General features: G+C 40.9%; 1 protein-coding gene across 1 annotated transcript in view; it reads right to left on the bottom strand.

Moving 5' to 3' along the window:
- Nucleotides 1-19,620, bottom strand: part of ntsr1 (neurotensin receptor 1 (high affinity)) — a 73,707-nt gene extending 54,087 nt beyond the window's left edge. The window contains exon 1 of the mRNA XM_056385570.1: nucleotides 18,496-19,620. Coding sequence (XP_056241545.1) covers nucleotides 18,496-19,371 — 876 coding nt within the window. The 5' untranslated portion in view covers nucleotides 19,372-19,620. The remainder of the gene's footprint in view (nucleotides 1-18,495) is intronic.
- Nucleotides 19,621-23,211: the final 3,591 nt, after the last annotated feature.

Raw genomic sequence — 23,211 nt, 5'->3', positions numbered from 1 at the left:
CAGTGGCTCTGAGGCTCAAAGCCATGGATGTGTGACTGTAAGTCCATTGTGCTGGTGTCCTGCTGGCTGTCAGGAACTGCTGTAGTATGCCCCTACTGCTGCTTTTCTTTATGTTTGTCCTCTTCATGCCCTGGCTCCAGTTCTTCTGTGACACGTCTAAATGTGTAAGTCACCACAATCACTTTTCCTCTGAATGTCAAAACAAGACAGCTGACAGCAAGAGTTTTGTATTATTGCCTGTGCAAACAGATTTTTGGGGTTGTTGCAGTTCTATGAAACATTTGGAGTCCTTGTTGAAATTATATAAGTTGCTCTTTTTTATGGTCATGTGTATTTCAGTTTTGGATAAAATCATACAGTGCTCAGTGACTGTCCTGGTTGGCCTTCAACAGGTATCTGTGTGACAGAAGTAGCTGTGATTTTTTTCTTTACAATATATTTGAGGTGTTTTCTCCACTGATCTTCCTGTTTATAACAAGTTTGCAACAAGGGTGGTATCATCACCCTGTGTTTTGTCACAGATGCAAAAAGAATCCTTCTTGGGCATCAGCTCTAATGTCAGTTACTTACACTTTAGAAAGTGGTGACATGTGGACAGAGTTCTGCTTCTGAGAAATGCAGCAAGATGAATGTTTTGTCCCAGCTAATGCTCAACAAGAGGCCTGATGTACATGCAGTGAAGTAGTATGGTTGTAGTTTTGTCAGCAGTTTGTTACAGCCAAATTAACAAGACAACTAGAATGCAGCACATATCTCTTATACAGTAGTGGTAGCCACTTGTTGGCGTCGCTAAAACATCATATGCGTATGTATATGTATGCATACATCTCTCCCTCTCTGCCTCAAGCACACACCACAAAATAAAGGCCTTCTTGTGCTATTGACTAGGCTTCACCAAACTTTAATAAACAAACTGACCATTTAGTTTCATATCAAGTAAAACATGGTGCTGTATTAGTGGAGGCAGTTAAATCTCCTCTGGCTCATCATGCAGCTTACAGCTCCAGAGTTCTTTTGTTTTACTGCTGTATGCCATCAATAACCTGTCACCTAGCAACTTCAGCCATGTGCATTTAATTCTGAGCAGTATTTTAAGGTCATTTGCATTGTTATTGTTTACCTGCCCTCTTCACTTCATTTGCATTAAAAAAAAAAAAAAAAAAATCGGCCACGATGGCATTTTAGAAAGGCCAGATAAATTATTAGTAAAAGTTACTGTATTTGCTTTGCACATTATTTCTAATATGTCATTTGGATAAAACATGACATATATCATATTTTAAATTTGGAAATGTTTTTATGTCAAATGAAATAAATGTGTAAAGGCCCAATCCCATCAGAAAATAGCACAACATCTTCATGTCTTTGCAAAAACAACACAGTGCAAACTCGCAGAGCGACTAATAAGAAAAGTGCTTCCCGGTAACTCAGGAACCGTCTTATTAACACACTATAGCTGTGTCCCAATTCAAGGGCCGTAATCTTCCCAGGTTGTATTTGAAGTCCAATTGTTTCACTGAGAAATGCTGCTTTCTTTTCCTGAAGGCTCCAACGCCAACAGTGAACCCTTGGATTCCACTTTAAAATGTAAGTATGGGGTACAACAAAAACCAGGGCCCCAGGGCCAGTTTTTGTAAAGGTGACAAGAGCCACACATTGTGGTACGGGTGGGCACAGCTGGTGACGCAAAGCAGAAATCCTCCATAGACCTGATCATTTCGTTTGGCCTTTGCGGTCTATGACAGCAACGAAGGGCTACACTTTCGTAGACCATGTCCTTCACAGGGTGCAGCCCCTGAATTGAGACACAACTTATATCCTTTAGCTCGCTTGCTAACGTTAGCGACTGCCATTCAGGTGTCACCTGGTTTTGATCAGAGCGACAGAGTGTGTGAACCCCAAAGCTTCACTGTGACAAAGTTTTAATGTTGTTGTGTCTGGGCAATTATAATTGTGTATTCTGAAGTGTTATCTACACAGCAGCAGATTTATTGTGGTGTCCGACCTGAACCTGAACTCAAGCAATCACCACCAGTGCGCTCATACGCACACATGCACAGATGTACATTCACACTGTTTGCAGTTGCTGCATTGCTATAATGTTAATGCTTGATTCAGTTTGAATAATGAATGATGCACAGCGGGGCAGAGCATACAGGCCAGCATCATGCTGATGAGATGTCACTTAATGATGCAGCACTAGACCAAACAATTACAAGAGAAGAGAGCAAAACAATCTTTAAATGTTTGCGACCATGTCTTGCCTCAGTCTTCATGCAATGCAGATTTTTTCAATTATTAAACTTTTTGTTGGGAACACTTTCAGTCTTGTTAGTTATGCTGTATAAACACTGGAGTCCTAAAGTCTGAGACCACTCAACACAGATGAGATTGCACCATGCACCAACAGTAAGAGGCCAGGGCTCCACTTGCTCCTTGTATATAATGTTTTGATCACTGTGTTTCACACCTTCTTTAGATGTTTCTCCCGCACCGCTCAGCTTTCACCTTCCATCGATTTGACAACTCTCATGGGAGACGGTGGGTGTTTGGTCGCTGTTAACAGACTTGCTTTCATGCCTGTGAGCTGTCTGCGTAAATAAGGCAGCGTTAAAATTGATCTGTCAGCTACGGTTTGTCTTGAATGGTCTGTGAATACATGGTGAGCTGTGATGTCAGGGCTACAGCTTGGCTTTTGCAGCACAAGCTACTAAGCTCATACCCAACAATGATGGATGCAATACATGTAAATATAACCACAGTGAAAGAAAATAAAAGTTAGATAAATGCCGACTATACTGTGCAGAAGGAACACAGTGTGGAAACAGCCATAAAAGGTGTAGTCATTTTTCTAAAACGTGTGGTATTATAATTCTCTCCTTGCTCCATGTTTCTTAAATGCCACATGCAGATGGAACAGTATGTTTGAAAAAGAATAACACTTTCAAATGCGAATCACAATGGGTACACGGTGTCAAATAAGTACTGAAAAAAAGTCAACAATTGTTTGTTCTGGTATCCTTTGTAAATAATACGTGTAATACGACCAATACGTCAGCATGTGGCCGCATCAATGTAGTGCATGACAAACATAAGGCTGAGAGAACAAAAACAGTTTGACGACTCATATTGTGAACCTTTTTTTTCTCTGGTAAATGCAGCAAGACTGCAGGTCTGGCCACACCAGCATTTAACATGGCAGGGGATTTGCTGGCAGGTGCAAAGTACATCAGATTCTTTTTTTCCTCTTTCTTTTTGTGAATTTTGATGAAGTGTTGAACAATGGCAGGCTGTCTTGAGGGAATGAAAACCCAGAAAACTATCTTGCATTATTAACATTAAGTAATTAATGATATTTAACCACCTCGGTCAGAGTATAAACTGCTGTGATTTGCTGACATTTATGAGATGGGAGTCAACAGTACAAATACGCCTTTTGAGGAAACTGTGTGAATGTGGTGTCAAGCTAAGATAACAAGTTTCCTCAACAAGTGTGAGGAGGCTTCTTCGTTTCACTCTTCAATAACCTTCACCAAACAATAGAGAGACAATAGAGAAAGTGTCCAGAAACTTTTACATTCACCACTAACCCCACAAGTTCAATCTATGATATGGAAAGATACACAGATTAATTAGGATTTTCTGGACTGACCAGGTGTAAAAATGTAATTGAAACATCATATTTTTTAGAAATGACATATTTTAAAAAAGGGTGAGGGTTATCTGGCTGCTAGCTAACATTAGCTAGTCGCATCGGCACACAGTTCATATGAGTCCTGTGGCTTCAACTGTGGTAACCAGAGATTATACAGTACCTTATCAACAAACACAAACCACAAGTGCAGAGCAGTGTACACCCAGCCCAGCCCAACTGCGTAGTGTGTCCACCAGAGAGCCAGGTTTATCTTTTAAATGTAAAATATCCTGTGAATGTCTTCGTCACAGTTCTTCAAAATTGCTCTAATACATAGTTTTGTATCAACGATGGATCAAATGATTGCGAGTAATCTGAAACACAGAGAATTATCTCCAGCTCTGCAGCACCTACAGATATAAATGTTTTGTTTTATTTTTATAGCTGGTTTCAGTTTTTCTGTTTTGGTTTTGTCTGCTGGAACCTTTTTGTTTTGGTTCGCAGCACCAAACAGCAGACAGACAGCGTTAGCAACCAGCTGGTGAATCAATATAAGAATGCATTCATTCAACAGGTTGTCAGAGACGTGACTCCAAATGAATGCTAATGTTGCTTTGTGACTGTGGATGTGTGGACAACAAATCATTATAACAACTTTATAAGGTGATAATAGATCAGTGTTGTGTTTACATGTTGAACTGAAAGTGGCCAAACTCTCCAATGTCAATATGCCGGTATCAACATCAAAAATCCAGTTTCATTCGATCTATAAAAGACCGAATGAAAAGATTCAGAGATTATTCATTCATTCATTAGCCATACCGCTGGAGCCAATCCCAGCTGACATCGTGCGAGAGCAGGGTACAACCTGGACAGATCGGCAGTGTATCACACGGCTGACATATATCCCAATTCAGAGTCGCCAATTAACCTTAACTGCATGTCTTTGGACTGTGGGAGGAAGCTGGAGTACCCAGAGGAAATCCACACAGGCACAAGGGGAACATGCAGGCCCTGGCCGCCCAGCTGGTTCCAACCCAGAACCTTCTTGCTGTGAGACGACAGTGCACGACTGCACCGCTGTGCCGCCCTTAATCATTTTAAGTGTCATTATTTGTCATGTTCATACTGCCACGGTACACAGTAAACCCTGTGTTGGGTCATTTTTAGCCCATACAACTCGTACAAAAGCTTAGTAAAAAATATGACTTCATGAAGAACTTCTACCAAGATTCTATTGGGAAACAAAAAGCATTCTCACACACTGGCATTAGTGACAGTGCAGATGACAGTATGATTATCCTCCTGAGAAATTGTGCCCATTTTCTAATTACATTCAAGTGCATGTGAGACACTTCCTCGTTGTGTTTTTTACTTTATAATCACAGAACTAATTTGATGGCAGTGCAACGCCATCCATCTTTATTTATACAACTGAAACAAAGTAACAGCAGACGCTCTCACAAGCTCAGCCTGCCGTCGTTAAACAATTTATTACTTTGCTTTGTCATAGAAAAAAGGCACTGGAGGAAATTCAGTCCAAAAGTATAATTCAGTTTTTCTTCTTTTACTGTCATATTCAATTAAACTATCTTTTAAATTACTGATGTTGTTTACCAAAACCTCATAATCTGTGTCATTTAGTCTGCAACCACACGTTCTGTTGTTCTCTAAAATGGTTTCTGGACTCAATGCCATTGCATGCCATAATACAGTTTTAGTGATGGCAGATATTTACCGAAAGGACATGCTGTGCATTCCTCAGAAATGTTTTATGTCCTTGCTTACATAATAGTATCTGAACACTTTTATACAAGACCTTCACATAAAGTCTTGTATTCGTGTATATTCCATGTACACATTAAATTGGAAGAGCAACAGTGGAACAATAAACGGCTGCACTCCTGACCTCTCTATCACAGGAACAGAGAAGGGAAAACACAAAGCCAATTTACCCCCAAACGGCCAAGAGACAATAAATTAACTACCACTGACATATTCACTCAGAACTTCCCGGTCACACATTTTCTCAGTGTTGTTCTTTAGAAAGTCCATTCAGTATTCGCCGTGTGATTCTAGAGCACTTCAGCTCTTTCTTTCTCTCTGAACGCAAATAGAAATGTTGTTCTCTTAAAGTTACAATATGTGAGTTTTCCACGTTATATTCCACCTTTTTCCCCAATTAAAACAACTGGACCTATGTTAAATATGTTGTTGTTATACCAAATGTTCCCAGTAATTCTCACAGCTAGAGAAATCAGTGATTTTAATCATGGTAACGGTCTGTTTCATTTGGTTGCCTGTCAATGACGTAATACCCCCTATGTGCATGTGTCAGTGTTGTGGTTGCCTGCCAGAAGCTCAACATTGACTTTTTTTTTATCCAGGTTTAAGCCAAGAGTTTGATTTACCAACTGACTCGACTCCTTCCAAATGGGAAGGATGTCGAATCTGATTGGTTGAAGTCAGCCTGTGTTACACTGCTTTCCAAACAGTTTCCAACTAAGCCTTCTGATGTTTCTGTGTAACAAACCGTCTGATGCATCAGGTAAGGTTACCTTTATAGAAATGACGTCATAATGTTGCTTCTGATGATTAATTCAAAAGCACGTCTCATTCCACAAAACATGTTTGCCTTCATTACCCATTCCTCACATCTTTTCCCTGCATCCTTCTCACATCTAAAATTGGGAGAGCCTGGAGATGTGCAGATAAGAGGAATAAGAAATAAAAGAAAAGATGAACGACAAGTAACAAGAGGAAAGTACCAAGGGTGCATCTAAATTCCATTAATTGCCCCCATGTTTTCCTCGCTCGTGTCTTTGTGCTTCCTGCCGAGCAGCGAGGGAGAGATGCAGGAGGAGATGTGAGGAAAGAGGAATAGAGGAAACACATTTTTAGTTAGATGAGACCTTTAATCTGAACTGTCATGAGGCAAAGTCAGTTTCTGTCAACGACTGCACAGCTGGATCAGCTTTCACTCAACTCTGCCAAAACAGGACATGGGCTATTAGTCTTTTCATGTTTCCTCTTAAAATGACATGTTAGACAAAAAAAACCAAAACGTAATTCTGTGTTTCTACTGTGAAGGGATGAGCGCGACCACAGTTAGATGGATTCACTGGATGGTGAGTGTACATGAGCTATTTCCTCCTGGCAGCGATGTGTTTTTTTTAATTCATTATTTGCATCTGCACTTACTGAGATTCTGTTGGTAATTTATCTATATAATAACCCAGACTCAAGACATCACCTCAAAAAAAAAAATTTGAGTCAAATGTGACCGAATGGAAATGACCCCATTAGATGATGAAAGTGTTTTATCGGTCAATAACAAAAGAGTCCTTCTCTGAGATGACAGATCACAAAAGTCAAAACGTCCTGATGAATGACCAAAGTTCTTCTGTGACTCCTTTGTTAATCAGATCTACAGTTAACACAGATCCTATAACTTGTGAATCAGAAACAAACCAAATCTAAACGGTGGCGGTAATATTGAGACTGAGTTCTCTTATTTGTCTCTGTATCAAACTGATCAGCTGCAGCTGTGTCCTGTCAGTCTCCAAATTAGCAAACTCCAAATTAGCAAACAAAATCTCTTACACTGCCTATCTTGCAATGATAAATCTATTTGCAACTTTTTAATCTAGCACTAAAATATTGCAAACAGATGTATCATTGTTGTTTGCTATTTTGCAAACTTGACAACCAAAGAAATGGTCTGTATGTTTTTGATTTTATCCTTATATGATGCTTTTCAATTTAATAATGTATTATAATTATGACGCTTAAGTAACTAACCACTGTGTTTGCAAGCTGTTTACAACAGTGGAGAGCCATCTTCTCCTCCGGCAAACTCCTCCCATAATTGCCAAGCCTCAGTTCTTCATATCTAAACAAACATCCATCTCACTTTCAGCAGGGAATAATCCAAATATTTGTATCACATTGACACTGTTTAGACCAAAGTCTCTGCACAGGCTGTATGCCAAGTGCCATTTGGTGTTTTATAACTGCAAACAGAAACAGTCACCAGTGTAAATGCATCTGGCTCTTGTCATGTGTCATCTTTGACATGCAGAGTAGTAGAACATCACGTGGCGCAGAAATACTGAAGTCATGTTTGAATTACATGAGATTTCAGGTTCCAGTGTGTCAGCAGATGCAAGAATATCTCTTGTCTTATCAGTAGGTGGTGATTTAGCAAACATCACAGTAAACCCACAGTTTTTTAAAAGATTGGACATTTCTCACACTCAAACATTGTAATATCGTATTTTTACCCCTCACTAGGTTCGGAAAAAGTACTGGAATATTCTACTTAAGTACAAGTCCTGTTACTTAAAAGACATTTTATTTAAGTACAAGTAAAATTAATTAAAATGTGCTTGTTAAATGTTATTGCGTTACATTATTAAAAGGGGGAGGGGTAAAAAATATTGTGATAATAACATGTGATAAAACTATTGGGCTACTAGGCGTGTATGCATTGATACTTCAGTTTGCAGTGAAAGCAACCAATAAGTTCCAGCCAGGCAGACTGCAGCAGTCAGTGCAACACCTAAAACTAATGCAGTCCCACAACAATTCTGCAATTTTAATATTATCAATTGTTGGATTGGAGGAGAGTTGTTGATTTGTCTGTGTGATCATTTTTGAGGTGTTGTGTGTGGTGCTTTTGAGCTTTATTGCATTATACAGAGAGGTGTTCCTATTATTTAGCCTACCTTCTATAAATGGGACAAAATAGAAACACCAGGACACAGCAGGAGTTCATAGACTTTATGTAGCAATATGAAGCTACATAAATCAAACAGCTGCCGCTTCTTGGAAGTAACAGCAGAATAAAGCAGCAGAACAAGTGGAAAGGTATAAACACCAAAAACTCCACAGTGGCTGCAGCTGACAAAGACAGATAAAATGCTGTGTTGCTAGGCAGCGTACCGGTTGTTGATGCTGTACAGTGTTGCACACACCTGTCTGAATGTGACTCTGCGTCTCATGCTAGTTCTACATAATCTGCTCTAAATCCATCTTCTCTGCTAGATCTCGAAGCAAAATATAACCAGTCTGTCTCACTGTGCTCCAAGTTTACACTGAGCTGAATGAGCCGCAGTCACAACAGGGATGATCAGGAACAGCAGCGAGGTGGTTCACACCTCAGTGATGGTGAAAGTAAATGTAGAAGTCACAATTGAAGGACCCACTGTCAGTATTTTTCCATTTAGGGTAAGCCAGACCCAGCATGCACCTGTTAATCACGCCACACGGCAGGAGTGATTTGGGACACCTGCCGTGGTCGCCGGCCGGCGCATTCAATCAGCAGCTTCTTCTCTGCCGCACCTGCTGATTTGACTCTTTTCATTTGTTGCATCCTCACAGTTAATAACAACTTCATGTGACTTGTGTTTTTAAAATGTAGCGAAGAAAAATACTTGAGTTAAGAAATACTTAAGCATGAGTAAAGTTACTGATTTTTAAAAATACTAAAATACCCCTGCTGCTCACACAACACCCAGTGAAAAGCATGCTAACACCAGTGTTGTAGAGAGGGATCGTTTTGGAGCAGCTATCATCAAGTGCCTTCACTGTGGAACTACGTAGCTCAAAAGTCATTAGATATCTAATAAATGTAGAAGCTTCAAGGCAGGATATTACTTGATTGGCTGGTAGAAAGTTTGTCGAGCAACTGCTGCTCTGGGGATGTAAACATAACATTGGGCTCTGTTCTGCTTGTGATCCAACAAGGTCTGGACTGGTTCCCTTTGAAGAGGATAACCAAGAGGGAGACCGGATGTACTGCAGCCAAGAAGGATGTTTAAAAGAAGAGTCACATCACAGAGTAACATATTAGACAACACTGAGTTTGAGCAGACACTTGAGTTGCTGTCAAGATGTTTATTAGGGTAGAGCTTATCAACCATCCCGTTCCTTCATGTTCAGTCTAGCACCTCTGTTTTTTTTTTTGGCATGAATTAGGTGCTACCTGACACTTTAAATTCAATAAATCATTACTGTGTTCATTTTGAGAGCATACTGTAGCTGTGTAATTACTGTAAACAACATCTGCTGTCGTTTCTGGCCCATGCACTGCATTAAACACTGTGTTTTCCAAAATGTCTGGCAATGGCAGGTGGTGAAATGAGTCAAATGAGAAGGCTGTTGGAAAAAAATCCCCTTCAACATGCTGTCCTCAGCGAATGCAGTGACTGGCACAGACAAGCTCTGTGAAAAAGCAGGAGGCTAAATATTTATTAGAAGCACTTACTGCCACTGTTGTGAGATGGAGATAGAAGCTACCAATTCTCATGACTTCAGTCTCAGGTAATGATACAGAACTGTGTATTATGGCTTGTTTTAATCATTTTGGGACTTACATTGTTAAATTATTTAGAAAAATGTTCAGCAATTAACTTTTATATTACAAGTAACCCTTGGAGTTAATGAGAATGTGGATTAATTATGAGTTTGTCCAAATATAATGAAGGTAATTGAGCCAAAATGTCCCTATGAAAATGACCAATTACAACAATGAAGGATTATTTTGGCTCAACCATTTGGAGCCAAGAGTGGCTATCAGAATACAACATGCACAGTCCCAGTTATGCAAGATGCAACAAGCTGAACTTAAACTACACTAAAATCTCTGGGATATTTAAATAACCACAGCAGCAGCCGCCTTCAGTGTGACATGATCCCACTCATCCTTTTTCTTCACTACCAATGAGCAATGAGGGTGATCCGGTGAGACTCACACTTATGCCACTCAGTTGTCTTTCATAGCATTTGTTTCATGTCTAATTGGGAAATACGGATTCTCTTCAGACATAAACTGAAGACCAACTGTGGCGCAATCCAATCTTATACACAGGGCTACATACTGAGTGGCTTCACCAGGTGATTCTTTGCCCAAGACATAAACAGCTGGATGCTTTTCGTATAGCTTTCTGTTCTATTATGTTGTAAGGTCACCCTTCCCTGGAGCGAACATGATGCATGTGGGGTGTAACCTGAATCTCCCCCATTGGTTTAGCCCAAGCAGCAACCTGCGGTGCTGAAAAATGAAGCCAACACAGAGGTGCCTAACCCTTTAAACTCCCATTTTAAAAAGCCCAACTTTACAGCAGAAATAAACTTGTTGCCTGGTACAAAACTATACAACCACTATAGATAATTCCCCCTTCATTACTTGGGGTGAATTCATTACTGGGGATGGGAAACAGTGACACAAAAAAGTGTCTGGTGTCCCACAGTTTTCTCATCAAAACCATCAGGGCAGCAGTCGTCTACTCAGGTGCCTCACCTCCTGAGTGGCCCTACAGCTGCCTTGGTGCATTTTACAAACACTCTTGGGTTTAGTGAGAGACCAAAAAGGAAGACTAGATACTCATGATGTAGAGGAAACACAGCAGCCATGTGTTAACATTTCGAACTTGTATTTTCTGAAATCCTTATTTGGGCCGCGGAGGATCATGTGTATCTCACTCACCCTGCCGTTGGGTCCAGGAAACATCTTGAGTAGAAGCCTCTCCGACTGTGCGAGGGATTATTCTTATCCTTCCTTTCGCTAACAGAGAGGAAATTTCCTCCCACAGGAAGTGAGTGGCCCCCAGCCTGTGACTGAATCACTCCCCTGGACTGTGGAGGGACACAAGCGAATTGAAGCCCCTATCCCTTGTTACCACTCTCATAAAAGTCTCTGAATTTGTACATTCTGACCAACTCTGTGTTCTCAGTGACAGGGGGCTGACAGGTTCGTCTGCCATAAAGCCCTCTTTTGTCGCAGAGGTGCCGAACAACTTGTTCTGTTCAGCTTGTTCTGCAGGTTTATTTCATGTCTGGGGAACAAGTGACCAAACTTTTTTGCAATAATAATTTTGTTGTTTTCTTTTGCTGCAGCCTGGGCAAAGGTTTGGCATTCAAGCAGAGGGTCTATGGTGGTGGGCGTTCGTCTCAGTACATTGGCCTCGTTAATCCCTCTTTTTCTCCTCACACTTCTTCTGCACACAACGGCCACTTGAAAGAGACCCTGGCACCTTATGGGAGTATCGAGGAGGTCTTCCGTCTTCTTCCTTGAGATGGCGGTGAGACTCAGCCACTGAACCTGTCTTCAGGTGCAGGTGGCGGCTCCACTGGGGTATCTGGTGGAAACCATTAGTCTTCATTCTGTCACATTCAAGCACGGTGCCGCCTGCCACTGGATGGTTCTCTCTATATGGCTTGTTGTGCCAGGAAATGAAAAATTCCTCGAGCAGCTCAGAGAAAATCGGCAGGTGTTGTTTACCCATTCTCTTCACTTTGGGTAGCTTTTTCTTGCAGCGTGACTGGACTGCCTTGCCTTGGACGTCAGACCATTTGATGCTGAGCATTGTGGCAGCGCATTTGCACATGTCCTGCCGGTCCAGATCCAGGGTGGGTGAAGGCAGTTCCCTGTCTCCTGGCTGAGCTGCCATCGGTGATACAAAATAATTGCAAATTGTCTTGGATACTGTCAGAAAAATCCCAAGTAGATATTTTTAAGTCCATCAGCTCGACTGAATTGACCTTATAGGCACTATTGTCAGCAGGTGAACAAAAGCTTACATTCACACGCACACCACATTCCTGAAAACGCATAACATAAAGTTGTGCTCATATTAGCCTTACGGCACACACACACACATACATCAGTTGTCATTTCACCTGCTGAGCTGCTGGATGCACCTGATGCAATCTTCAGTCTGAATAGTGAATATTTGAAGCGTCTGTCAGCAGTTTGTGTGCTGAGTTCTGCAGTCAGTGTCATGCACTGAGGGTATCTGTGTGCATTTTCATGGTTGTTATTCTGAGTGTTTGACAGAAATAGTTAAGGGAGCATGTGGCATAATGTATAGTGTATATGTGGGAATATGATGTAGGGGGTTGGGTTTGTAGAGATGAAATTATAGGCAGTATAGTCAGTCTGGCTGCATTATGACCCGTGCCTTCTGACATCGGGCCGCTCTGCTAGTTGGTCTAAATCAGTTTATATACGGTAGCTTCAATTAAACTAACTCATGTCTATTACTGTTACTGTAACATTTCAAATGACATACTGTAGCATCAGTCTACATAAATGCCTTGACATTTTCAGATGACTAAAATGTACATAGTAGAAACAAATGAAGTGTTCAATGTCTACCGATGGCAGTGTGAACTATTGACCAGTAAAGTTACTTAGCTACAGGCAAACAGAGTGCAGGCTGGACAGAAGCAAGGCCGTGAAATGAAATGCTCTTTCATAGCCATGCTAATGCCGTAGCTATAAGGCCGGCCATGCTAGTGTCAGTTGGTCCACCACTTTGGTCCAGACTGAAGTATCTCAACAACTATAGGATCAATCGCCAATAAATTTGCTACAGACATTCATGTTCCCCACAGGGTGAATTGAAATAACATGGATGATCCTCTGACTTGTCATTGTGCGCCACCATATAGTCAAAACAAGCTTTTGTGTCTGGTGCTATTTAGCAGACTAGTTAGCATGCTAACATGCTAAGCTAAAGTAACAGACATGGTAAATATTATACCTTTTTAATATCAGCTTTTTAGCATTATTATGGTGCGAATGTTAGGATACTGATGTTAGCATTAGGCTCAAAGCACCTCTGTACTTAACAGCCTTACCTAGCTGCTAGCATGTCTGTAGATTCTTAGTCTTGCTGTTAGAAGTCCATTAAGTGTGTTGATTCATGGATTATTTGAAAACAATATATTCACAAATTGGTTGCCAAGCAAGCCTATTTTTTGTGACTCAAGTTGTTGTTTGCTTTGCATAATTTTTATTATGAAATACACTACAATTAATAACAAAATTACAATTAAAGAGCCTAACGTAGTATTTTTTATCATGCTGATTGTGTTTTTTCTGCAGTTTGTTTGGTCCTCCAGTTCATTGGGGGAGTCAGTAGCCTATAATATTCTTACAACTGAAGGAAAAATAGCAATACTCCTAGTGATACTAATGACATTCTTCTAATTCTCCAAGATGTTTACATCACATGTGAGTTGAACCATCAGTTGATTTATGCAAAGAGAATGAAACCTGCCTACAGTGTGTAAAATAGACTATACTGCATCATGCAGGTGTAAATAGAGAAGGGGCAAGACATTTGCAGCAGACAATGAAATAAAGTAATAGCCTATCGTAAATGTCCTTCTCCCCTGGCTGAATTTTGCAGTTTGCACTTCAAACAAACTCATCCTGCTGCACAAACAACATGATCCTGTGCAACCCAAGCGGAGACTCCTGCACAGCAGGAGATCACTCAGTGCAACAACAGCTGACAAGCTCACAGATACACAGGCCAAGGTGAGGGCACACAGCAGCATCGGGCTAATCCCACAGCGTGTCAAATTTAAATGTACAGGAAACATCTGAGTTTACTGTCAGCTGTAGTCAGTTAACCTCACTGTCAATTTGCTCAAATCCTGCAACTTTGAAGAAATTAAACTCAAATCCAAATCCTCTTCCCCATTAAGTCCTTCAGCCTCTCATTCAGACCCACACTTCCTCCCTCATCAACTCACCCTGTGTCTCAGTAGATGTTTTAAACACGTGAATGTGTAAAACATTTGTAACATTTGTATTTTCATCTGTGGTAGAAGATTGTTAATAGAAAATGTTTCAAGAATTTTCCAGAAATCAGTGTGAGAAAGTTTAAAAACGAGTTAGCTTCTCTAGAATCAAGAAAAATGACTCTAAAATATTGAAACATGAAACTAGTTGATGGTCTCAGCACACCGTCAGTCAGTAATAGACATTCAGAGTTAATAAGAGCATTCTTGCATTATGTAAAAATGTGAACCATAACACTGTGAAATGTAGGCAGTAGAAATGTCAGAATATAAAATGGAAAGTACTTCAAAATTTTACTTAGTACAGATAATTTCCCCTTGGTATGAATTATCAGACTAGGGCCACAGCTAACAGTTGTTTTCATTATAGATTAATATACTAATTTTTTAATCTTTTAATGGCCCCATATTAAATTAAATAAATTAATACTGTGTAAGTATCAAAGCGCTCAGTCCACATATGAATGTACACAGAAGAGAGTCTCAGAGCCTCCTCTCTTCTGATTGGCTCACCGACCTGTTGTTGCTAGAGCTCCAGAGAGAATCCTGAGAGAGGAGATGTAAAACTACACTGAGATGATTTTTGGTTCTTAAAACCACAAATATATCTTCTTATGGATCAACACTTCAAAGATGCCAGCCACAATGGTGACACTGCCAAATGTGTTGTTTAGTCTAAATTTGCATGAAAATGTGCTGAGAAGATTAATTGATCAATAATATATATAATATTGAAGACGTAGCACTGAGGCTCAGAAGATTATAACCTCCCGTAAATGCAATGATGGTCGAAGCTCAAGCGACAATCACCACCACCCACTCCCGGCAAGAAATAAAAATAATTAAATTTAAAAAAATGTTTTATTAAAATAAAAATATGCAACTTAGAAATATACAAAAATGTATTCTTTCTCATAAAAATATAACATTTCCAAGTAAGAAAATAGTGTTTTGTTTTTTGCCACTAAATTCTACTTTTTCTAAAGTGTTCGGTTAAGACCAAATGTCCGTCGTGTCCCCAGTTAACAATGTATGAACCAAGGTTCTGATGCAAAGTCAAAGACACCAATGATACACTCCATAGCAGTGGGTGGCGGTTGTTACTCACTTCATAGCTTGCCAGCCACCATAAACCATAGAAACAAATAGATGGTTATCAGGGGAGCTAAGCAGTACACAAGCAGCCACTAGATTGTATTTTCCATAGAGTGTGAAGACCAATCGTAGCATTAGAAGAACATATTCAGGTGTTAGGTAACTAACTATCAGCCTGTTGCTGTGGCTTTTGTTAGTCAGTGTAAAGCCATGCCTATGTTCAGCTGCACAGTCTCACTTTAAACTGAAAGAGCTAGAAAACTAACATTTCTACAACCCAACAGAGTCTGGCCTCGAAGGTTTTAAGAGGTAAAAATTGTTTTCAGGTGTTTTGCATTATTCATATTTGCAGTTTAGAGTACAGTTTTACTCACAGTACTGCAGTTGCTGGCTACCTGCTGTGGGAATTGAACTCCTAACCCAGGTAGTGTTGGTTCCATGCTCCTCCTATAAATCTACGCATAATCAGTCCCCCCCCCCGCCTCTCTCTCGCTCTCTGACCTCCTCATCTTTTCTCCCACAAGTACACACACACACATACGCACTCTCCCCCTTCAGTGTCACACACTGTTGTCAAAACAGCCAGAGTGTTTAGGGACCCTCCATGACAGCAGGTCACCTCTCGGACCAGCTCATACTGCATCTTTCATACACACATGCACAGTACAGTACATTCACAAACAAACACATGCACATACAAAATGCTATGGGAGAATTTGGATTGTTTCCTCTTTGTCAGCGTGCGTCACATAATCTCTTCTGACTCTCAATTTATTTGTTGTTCTTTTCTTTACATTAAGTGGAAAAAATAACACAATGTCTGATGTGATTTCTATAGGGGAAGATCTCAAGTGTGGGAAAATTTCTCCAGACTATTTGTGGCAGGCTGGTTCACAAATGCCAATATCCCCAAAGAAAGCATCAGAAGATAAGAATTGTTAACCTTGGCACTGCTTCAGTTAGTTATCGTTATGCAGGAGTGATGAATAGGGGAGGCGAAAACACACACACACAAAAGAAGACACATAAAAGACAAACAGGGACAAAATCTGTGCCGTCAAAAAGCAGGCGAGAGTAAAGCCAGACGCGGCGAACGCAGAGGCAGATGATACTGGTGATGATGATGATGATGATGATGATGATGGTGTCACATCCCCTCCTGCTTTTGTCTCACGCCAAGCGTCCATCAAACACCTCGCCTAATTATTTCCAGTTTCTCGCAGAGCAAATCACAACACCAAGAACTCTGCCGGCCTTCCGAGTCAACGGCAAGTATGTTCACTGTAAACAAAGCCGGGGGGATTGACCTAATCATTTATACGACCCACGACCTGCAGAGCAGCACCATTCATCTTGGGGAGCAGCAGGGACAGCCTTGAGAAATGGCCTTTTTTTTGTCATGGGGGGGGGGTTGCTGTTGTGCTCAGAGTATTATGCATGTCTGTCTCTTTGTTTCTCACCCACACACTTGCTGATGACTCATTGAGCCATATGTCTCTTTAACAAGCACATACTGAAGAGCTGCAACCTACGACTAATTTCCATTACTGATTATTTTCTCTATGAATTCGTCCATCATTTGGTCTGTGAAATGTCAAAACAAATGTTAAATAAAATTGCCCCTCACAATTTCCTAGAGTTTAAGTGGCCCCAGCTTGTGCCTATGTATCATCATTACATTCAAGTTACTCAGTTCAAAGCATCACATTTTCTGTAAGATAATGACCTCCTCTGAAACACCCACAAGGCTGCTCTAAAGGTATTTCTAAAACCCTCAAAGACTCTTCCAACTGTCTGGATGAAAAAAATATTCAGTCTGCTGCACAATTATTTTTAAATTCTTTACAAAAGGAGTGAGCAGCAAGAAATGACACGTCCTTGATTTTTTGATCATTGTTGTTATAACTTCATTTGTATTGCACTTTTCTTTTCTAGAGGTAGTTACAAAGTGCTTTTACTAATCGTTATTTCTGACTGCTGTCTTTGTTTGGATAAGTAAGAAGAGTTGTAACTTAGGAAACTTAGGAGACATTTTATCATCAATTTCATCCAGATCATTAGATCTGTGATGTCACCGCAAAGCACTCACTGCTCTCAGTCATGCACCAAGCCCCCCCACCATCCAACCCTGCAGGATTTGGTTTCCAGGAGTGTTTACCTGAAATCTGACATATTTTTATTAGATTAATCAAAGCAGTCAGCCACCAACCTGTTGTTAGAGCTCCAGAGAGAAGCCTGAGACAGGAGATGTAAAACTACATTGAGATGGTTTTTGGTTCTTAAAACCAGAAATATATTGTCTTATGGATATCAGCGCTGACCTTTAACAGGCATTAACAGTCCAAAAGCCAAATCCTCACATTTAAGAAGCTGAAACCATCAAATTTTCTTTTTTTCTTGAAAACAATATCTTCAATGACTGATTGATGATCGATTAATAGATTAATCACATATATAAAGCAACTGAGCCAACAGGACACTCCACTTCAGAAAACATCACACCTGCACAGCACCCTGCATGTAGCTGTCAGCTTGTCCGCTTTGCTCTAGCTCTTTATGATCGTTTCCCTGTGATTCCATAGATTTTCTCCCACAACCAATGTTTTCTATCTGATAATGAAAACTGAGGATCTGATAATTTCCTGTGCGTTTGATTAATTCAAACCGAAACAAGCGCAATGATGTTGATGTTGGTTCGAGTCTGCCCTGTTCATTTCCTGGAAGAAATTAACCTGCAGTGAGATGGATTTACTCACAACCCGCTGGCTTAATTTGTTTTATTATATTGAATTAATGCGTAAATAGGTTAATAAATTAAAAATAATACAGTTCTGCGGAGGCTATAATTTAATTTCTTGTTTTAGTTTCCAGTGAAACTCAACAGATGCACAGACAGGAATTTTAGAGACACATTCGCGCGTAAAACCGCATGGTTTGTCAAGCGCAATGTGCACAACTATGGGCACGGTAATAAAAAAAAAGACAAAAAAACAAACAAAAAAAAAACAAACTCTCCTTATTTAAGCTACTACCTAGCCGAGGACTCCAGAGTCCTACATTAACATTTTCATTTGAATCCGTGTCGGTGCGTAAAGAGCAGCGATGGAGACGCGTGCGTAAAAACCTGCAGCCTAAACAAACCAGCGATAAAAAACTTCATCCACACCCACCTGAAGAACAGTTTTCATGGTGACGGGGGAGACGATGGCGGTGCATATCTTCTCGCCTTTACGTGTCTCCTGGCCCATGATGAAGAGCATCGGCGTGGCGAGCGCGAAGGAGGCGAGCCACATGGCGCTGATGAGTTTCTTGGTGCGGCTGCGGGACATGATGCTCTTGGCTTTGAACGGATGGCAGATGGCCATGTAGCGCTCCACGCTCAGGCTGGCGATGTTCAGCGCGGTGGCGTAGGAGCAGCTGTCCCGGAGGAAGTAGTAACCCCTGCACACCGCGTCCCCGAATACCCACGGGTGGTGGAACCAGATGAAGTTGTAGAGCTCGATGGGCATGGAGAGGACGAGGATCAGCAGGTCGGACACGGCGAGGCTCGCCAGGTGATAGTGCACGGTGCTCTGGAGGTTCTGCAGGGTCTTTTTGGTCAGCAGTGTGTACAGGGTGATGGAGTTCCCCAGAGAGCCCACAGCGAACAGAGCCACGTAGATGACAGTGACTATCACCTTGGAGTAAACATCCGTGTTGACTTCCAAGTCTTCCTCGTCCGTTTTAGAAGCGGCAGTGCTGTTATCAAACGGAGACAGTGAGTTATTCCCAAAGAGTCTCTGCGCCAGCGCGCCCCAGCCGGACAAATCGCGCCCCAGGAGCGTGAAGTTTAAATCCATTGCGCCTTTTTTTTTTAAACGTGAAAGCATAAAAACTGAAAATACGACTGAGCAGACATTGATGACCCGGAGTAAAACAGGTTCAGTGTGTGGAACACGGAGGAGAGCAGCTTTAATATTTGGTAGCGCAGGAGGCGTTCTCGCTATTGGCGCTGCTGCGATGACGCACAGCCATTCCGTGAGTGGAGCAATCGCCACTTTGTCCATTCATGTTTCACCTCGGAAACCAACAATAACGCGAAGGACCAACAAAATGAAAATTTCAAATGCAGTGGCAGCTTTTGAAATTTACTCTGACCCTGATTTCTCTCTCTCTCTCTGTACACCTGCCTTCCCTCTCTCCTCCTCAATCCCTCAGACGCAGAAGTGCAAAGAAATAATGTTAGGCGACAGCTGGAGACTCCGCTACAGTATATTAAATGGTGCTCAAGGCTGCAGTTCAGATTGTGTCTTCAGTGCTGATGATCCAGTCTCAGCGTGGAACAGTGTTGTTATCACTGGACAGGCTCAGAGGAAATATCACTCTAATGGCTACTGCACAACAGCTGCCACTGCAAGGAGCAACTAGCAGAGCAGAGCAGAGCCCCTGCCCCCCCCCCCCACACACACACACACACACGCACTTTTCACACATAGTTAAACACACAGTGGTTCATCTAAAGAAGTTAATGTTTTTTTATACATATCATTTCAGTTCTTTCAGCCCTGCCTGGAAGCTCCTGTATTAATCATGTGTTGCATGGACAGGCACACACAGTCACTATGACACATTAAAGCGTGTGTGTGTGTGTGTGTGTGTGTGTGTTGTGTGTGTGTGTGTGTGTGTGTGTGTGTGTGTTTATTTGCTGTAATAAAGCCTCATCTCTGCCTGCCATCAGCAACCTGCTGGTCACATTCTTCACACAGTGAGGAAATGCCCCTCCTCTTAAATAGGAAATCTCTTCGTGTTTTCGGGGCCCCGGGGCCAGTGTCTCAGAGTCAAATGTGTTTTGGCTGACAGGCCATCACGGAGAAATAAAAGCAGATACTTGCTTATAATAATCGTCAGCTGGTCACAGTTTGGCCTGTTTCCAGTTGAGGATAAGTGGATGTACAGCACAAACTTAATCTCTGCGCTGACGTTTACTGCGGGACAGGATGTCTTTTTTTAACTAATGGTTTTTCCTTATCCATTTCCCTGTGGGGTCAGCGATGTGTTGCATGGTTGGGTTAGAGAAACAAAAACATATCCACACACTCAATATATTTCCGTTCAAGTAAATTCAAGTTAAATTGTGTCGGAACAATGTGAAGCATTGCCCCCATGGTGTTAGGTGTCCTCTTTTTATTTGTAGTATTTTAATTTGATGTGATCCCTCCATCTCTATTTTCTAAATCTCAGCTTAAAACAGTTTTATTCACTGGCCTTTTTGTTTTGTTGTTGTTTCACTTACTTTTATTTATTCTAATTTCCATTCTACAGCACTTTGGTGTGCTCAAGCTGTTTAAAGGTCACATAGTTTTATTTGAACTGGTGAACCAAAAACCATCTCAGCGTAGTTTTACATCTCCTCTCTCAGGCGTCTCTCTGGAGCTGTAGGAAAAACAGGTTGATGAGCCAATCACAGACTTAAATAAAAGTTAAATAAAAATAAAAAAATAGCAGATTTCAGGTAAACACTCAGAGAAACCAAATCCTACAAGGTTGGACGGTGGGTGCAGGTGGGCGGGGCTTGTGGCGTGGCTGAGAGTGGTGACTGATTTGTTGTGACATCACAAATATGCACAATGTGAATAAATTATGTGGGTCAGGAATGAATTCTCTGATAAGCCAGCACAAACTGGCTGGACAGTGAGGCTGGGTAACCGTGCAGTGAATTCATAATTCAAGCAAAACTGATATTAAACTGATGTGTGATCTTCCAAATACAGAAAATGTCTATTTCTCCTGATGACTGATAGGTTTGGTCCGTGTTCGAACCTGGCTTCAAAAATCATCACAATACTTCTTAGATTTCACAGTGTAGAACAAACATCAGATGACTCATGTTGATGAATTAATCTTAATCTTTATTTACTCTGTAGGCTACTGCTACATACTGTATGTGTTAACAGATTTATTTATCTTTATTTATAAGAGTTACAAAGGATTTATTAAGAAGTCCTGAGCATCAATGGGCCTCATGAGAAGAACAGCTCACAGATCACCTCACATGTCTGGAGTAGGATTAGGTTACATTTGCAGCCATTGTATTTTACATTCTGATAATATATAATTATAATATGACACTATTTTATTGATAATATTATAGTTTCATAAGGCTTCTATTTGGGGAAATTCAGCTAGTTTCTGTCGTGACATAAACAGGCTCAGCGACTGTCTGTCTGAACTTGACAATTAAAATTATTTTTTTTAAATCTGTCTTACCTGTTGACATCACATTATAGCTATGTAGTTGTTTCAGTGATTAATAGAGCCTGTCTTTTTGGCAGAACCTCCTTTATGAAGTAAACCAGCCATCTACAGCCAATTGTTAAAGTTGTTTGAAATACAACATAGTTATCTTTGATGGCACATGGTATTTGAGGTAGAAATATACATTTGTCGACAAATTGTGACACATTTTCCACCCTCATCTTTGAACAAGGCCTATTTTTTTGCCTTTGTTGCAGCTGCAGTGGGAAAGAAACAGGAAAGTTGCAGAGACAGAGAGAGAGGGGATGATAAACAGCAAAGGACCTCGGGCCGAACTGGACCTGGGCTGCTGCAGTAAGGACTTGAGCCTTCAGGGGATGCTCTCTACCAGGTGAGCCCCCGGGGCATCTCAACTATGCCTCATTTTGATATCAGCTACATACTTTAAAGTTTTGTGACTGTATCTTGCACCGTTGTGGCGCTAACATGATGACAAATCTGTCCACAGACAGACAGATGTATAAACACCTGCTGAAGTCCTCAAAACCACCTCTGTGGTAGTTCCTGCTACAGAAGGTGTCATGACACACACACAAGGTCACAAGGTGAAAACAACACCAGCCACACACTGTCGCGGCTCGTAAGAACTACAACCTCTTAATAAAAGTTGGACATCAGATACAACTTTCTCCCTCGAGCATCAGCTGCACTGAAAATTCAAGTCACTCAACATGAAAGCCATACAGTATCAAAGATGAGAGAGCACATCCTGTGTGTGCGCCTCAAGTGCTAAAATGTAATTTCCTGCATCTTTGGGGAATATACAGAATACATTTCAGTGGTGATAAATACAAAACACGTCGCCCTGTTTTTTTTTTTCTTCATGAAATAACAGAATGTATATTTTCCAGCGGATGTGCTCTTACTTTTTCAAAGTTTGTAACACAATTAAATGAAACTGGCACCATGAAATATAAGGTTAGAAAAACCCAAACATTTCTGAAGTAAGCACCTAGCAAATGGCTCGGGCATTCCTGAAGTCCACATGTAAGTGGACTGTGTGACTTACAATGAAAATGACAGCAGCAATTTAAGATAAATCGTCCTTTGGTCAAAAGACTGAAGATCTGCTATCTAATCTGAATTCCTCATGTGCAGTCATTTCCTTTGCAGCTTAAAGCAAACATGCCCGGCCCAGAACATATACGGTTAATGTACACATCTGAAAGGAAGAGGGGAACTCAATGAGCCAAAAAACTAATTACTGACTAAATATATAACACATTCCTGTTGTACTGTTGGTTCATCACTGCAAGACCAGAATAAATGACATAAAAACGATTATTATTGATTTATATTATAAATAAGAACGTACAATAGAAAGACCGGATGGATCCAAAACAGATTTTGTTGTAGATTATATCAGTAACAAACGAAAGAAATTCCTACAGTTCCCACAATGCAAAGCAATAGTGCCTCTCATTAGATGTTTTCATAGCACCCCACCCCCACAACACAGGACCTTTTCAGCAATAAATGAAACCAACAAAACAAATAGCACCAATGCAACACACTTAAGTGACATGACCACAGTATACACAAAGACCAGAAGTGAAGAAATAGTCTCACAAAGAAGACTGGTATATAATAAG

The sequence above is a fragment of the Seriola aureovittata genome, chromosome 9 (genome assembly GCF_021018895.1).
Source record: "Seriola aureovittata isolate HTS-2021-v1 ecotype China chromosome 9, ASM2101889v1, whole genome shotgun sequence".
Taxonomy (NCBI): domain Eukaryota; kingdom Metazoa; phylum Chordata; class Actinopteri; order Carangiformes; family Carangidae; genus Seriola; species Seriola aureovittata.
This window is presented reverse-complemented; position numbering and strand designations above follow the sequence as displayed.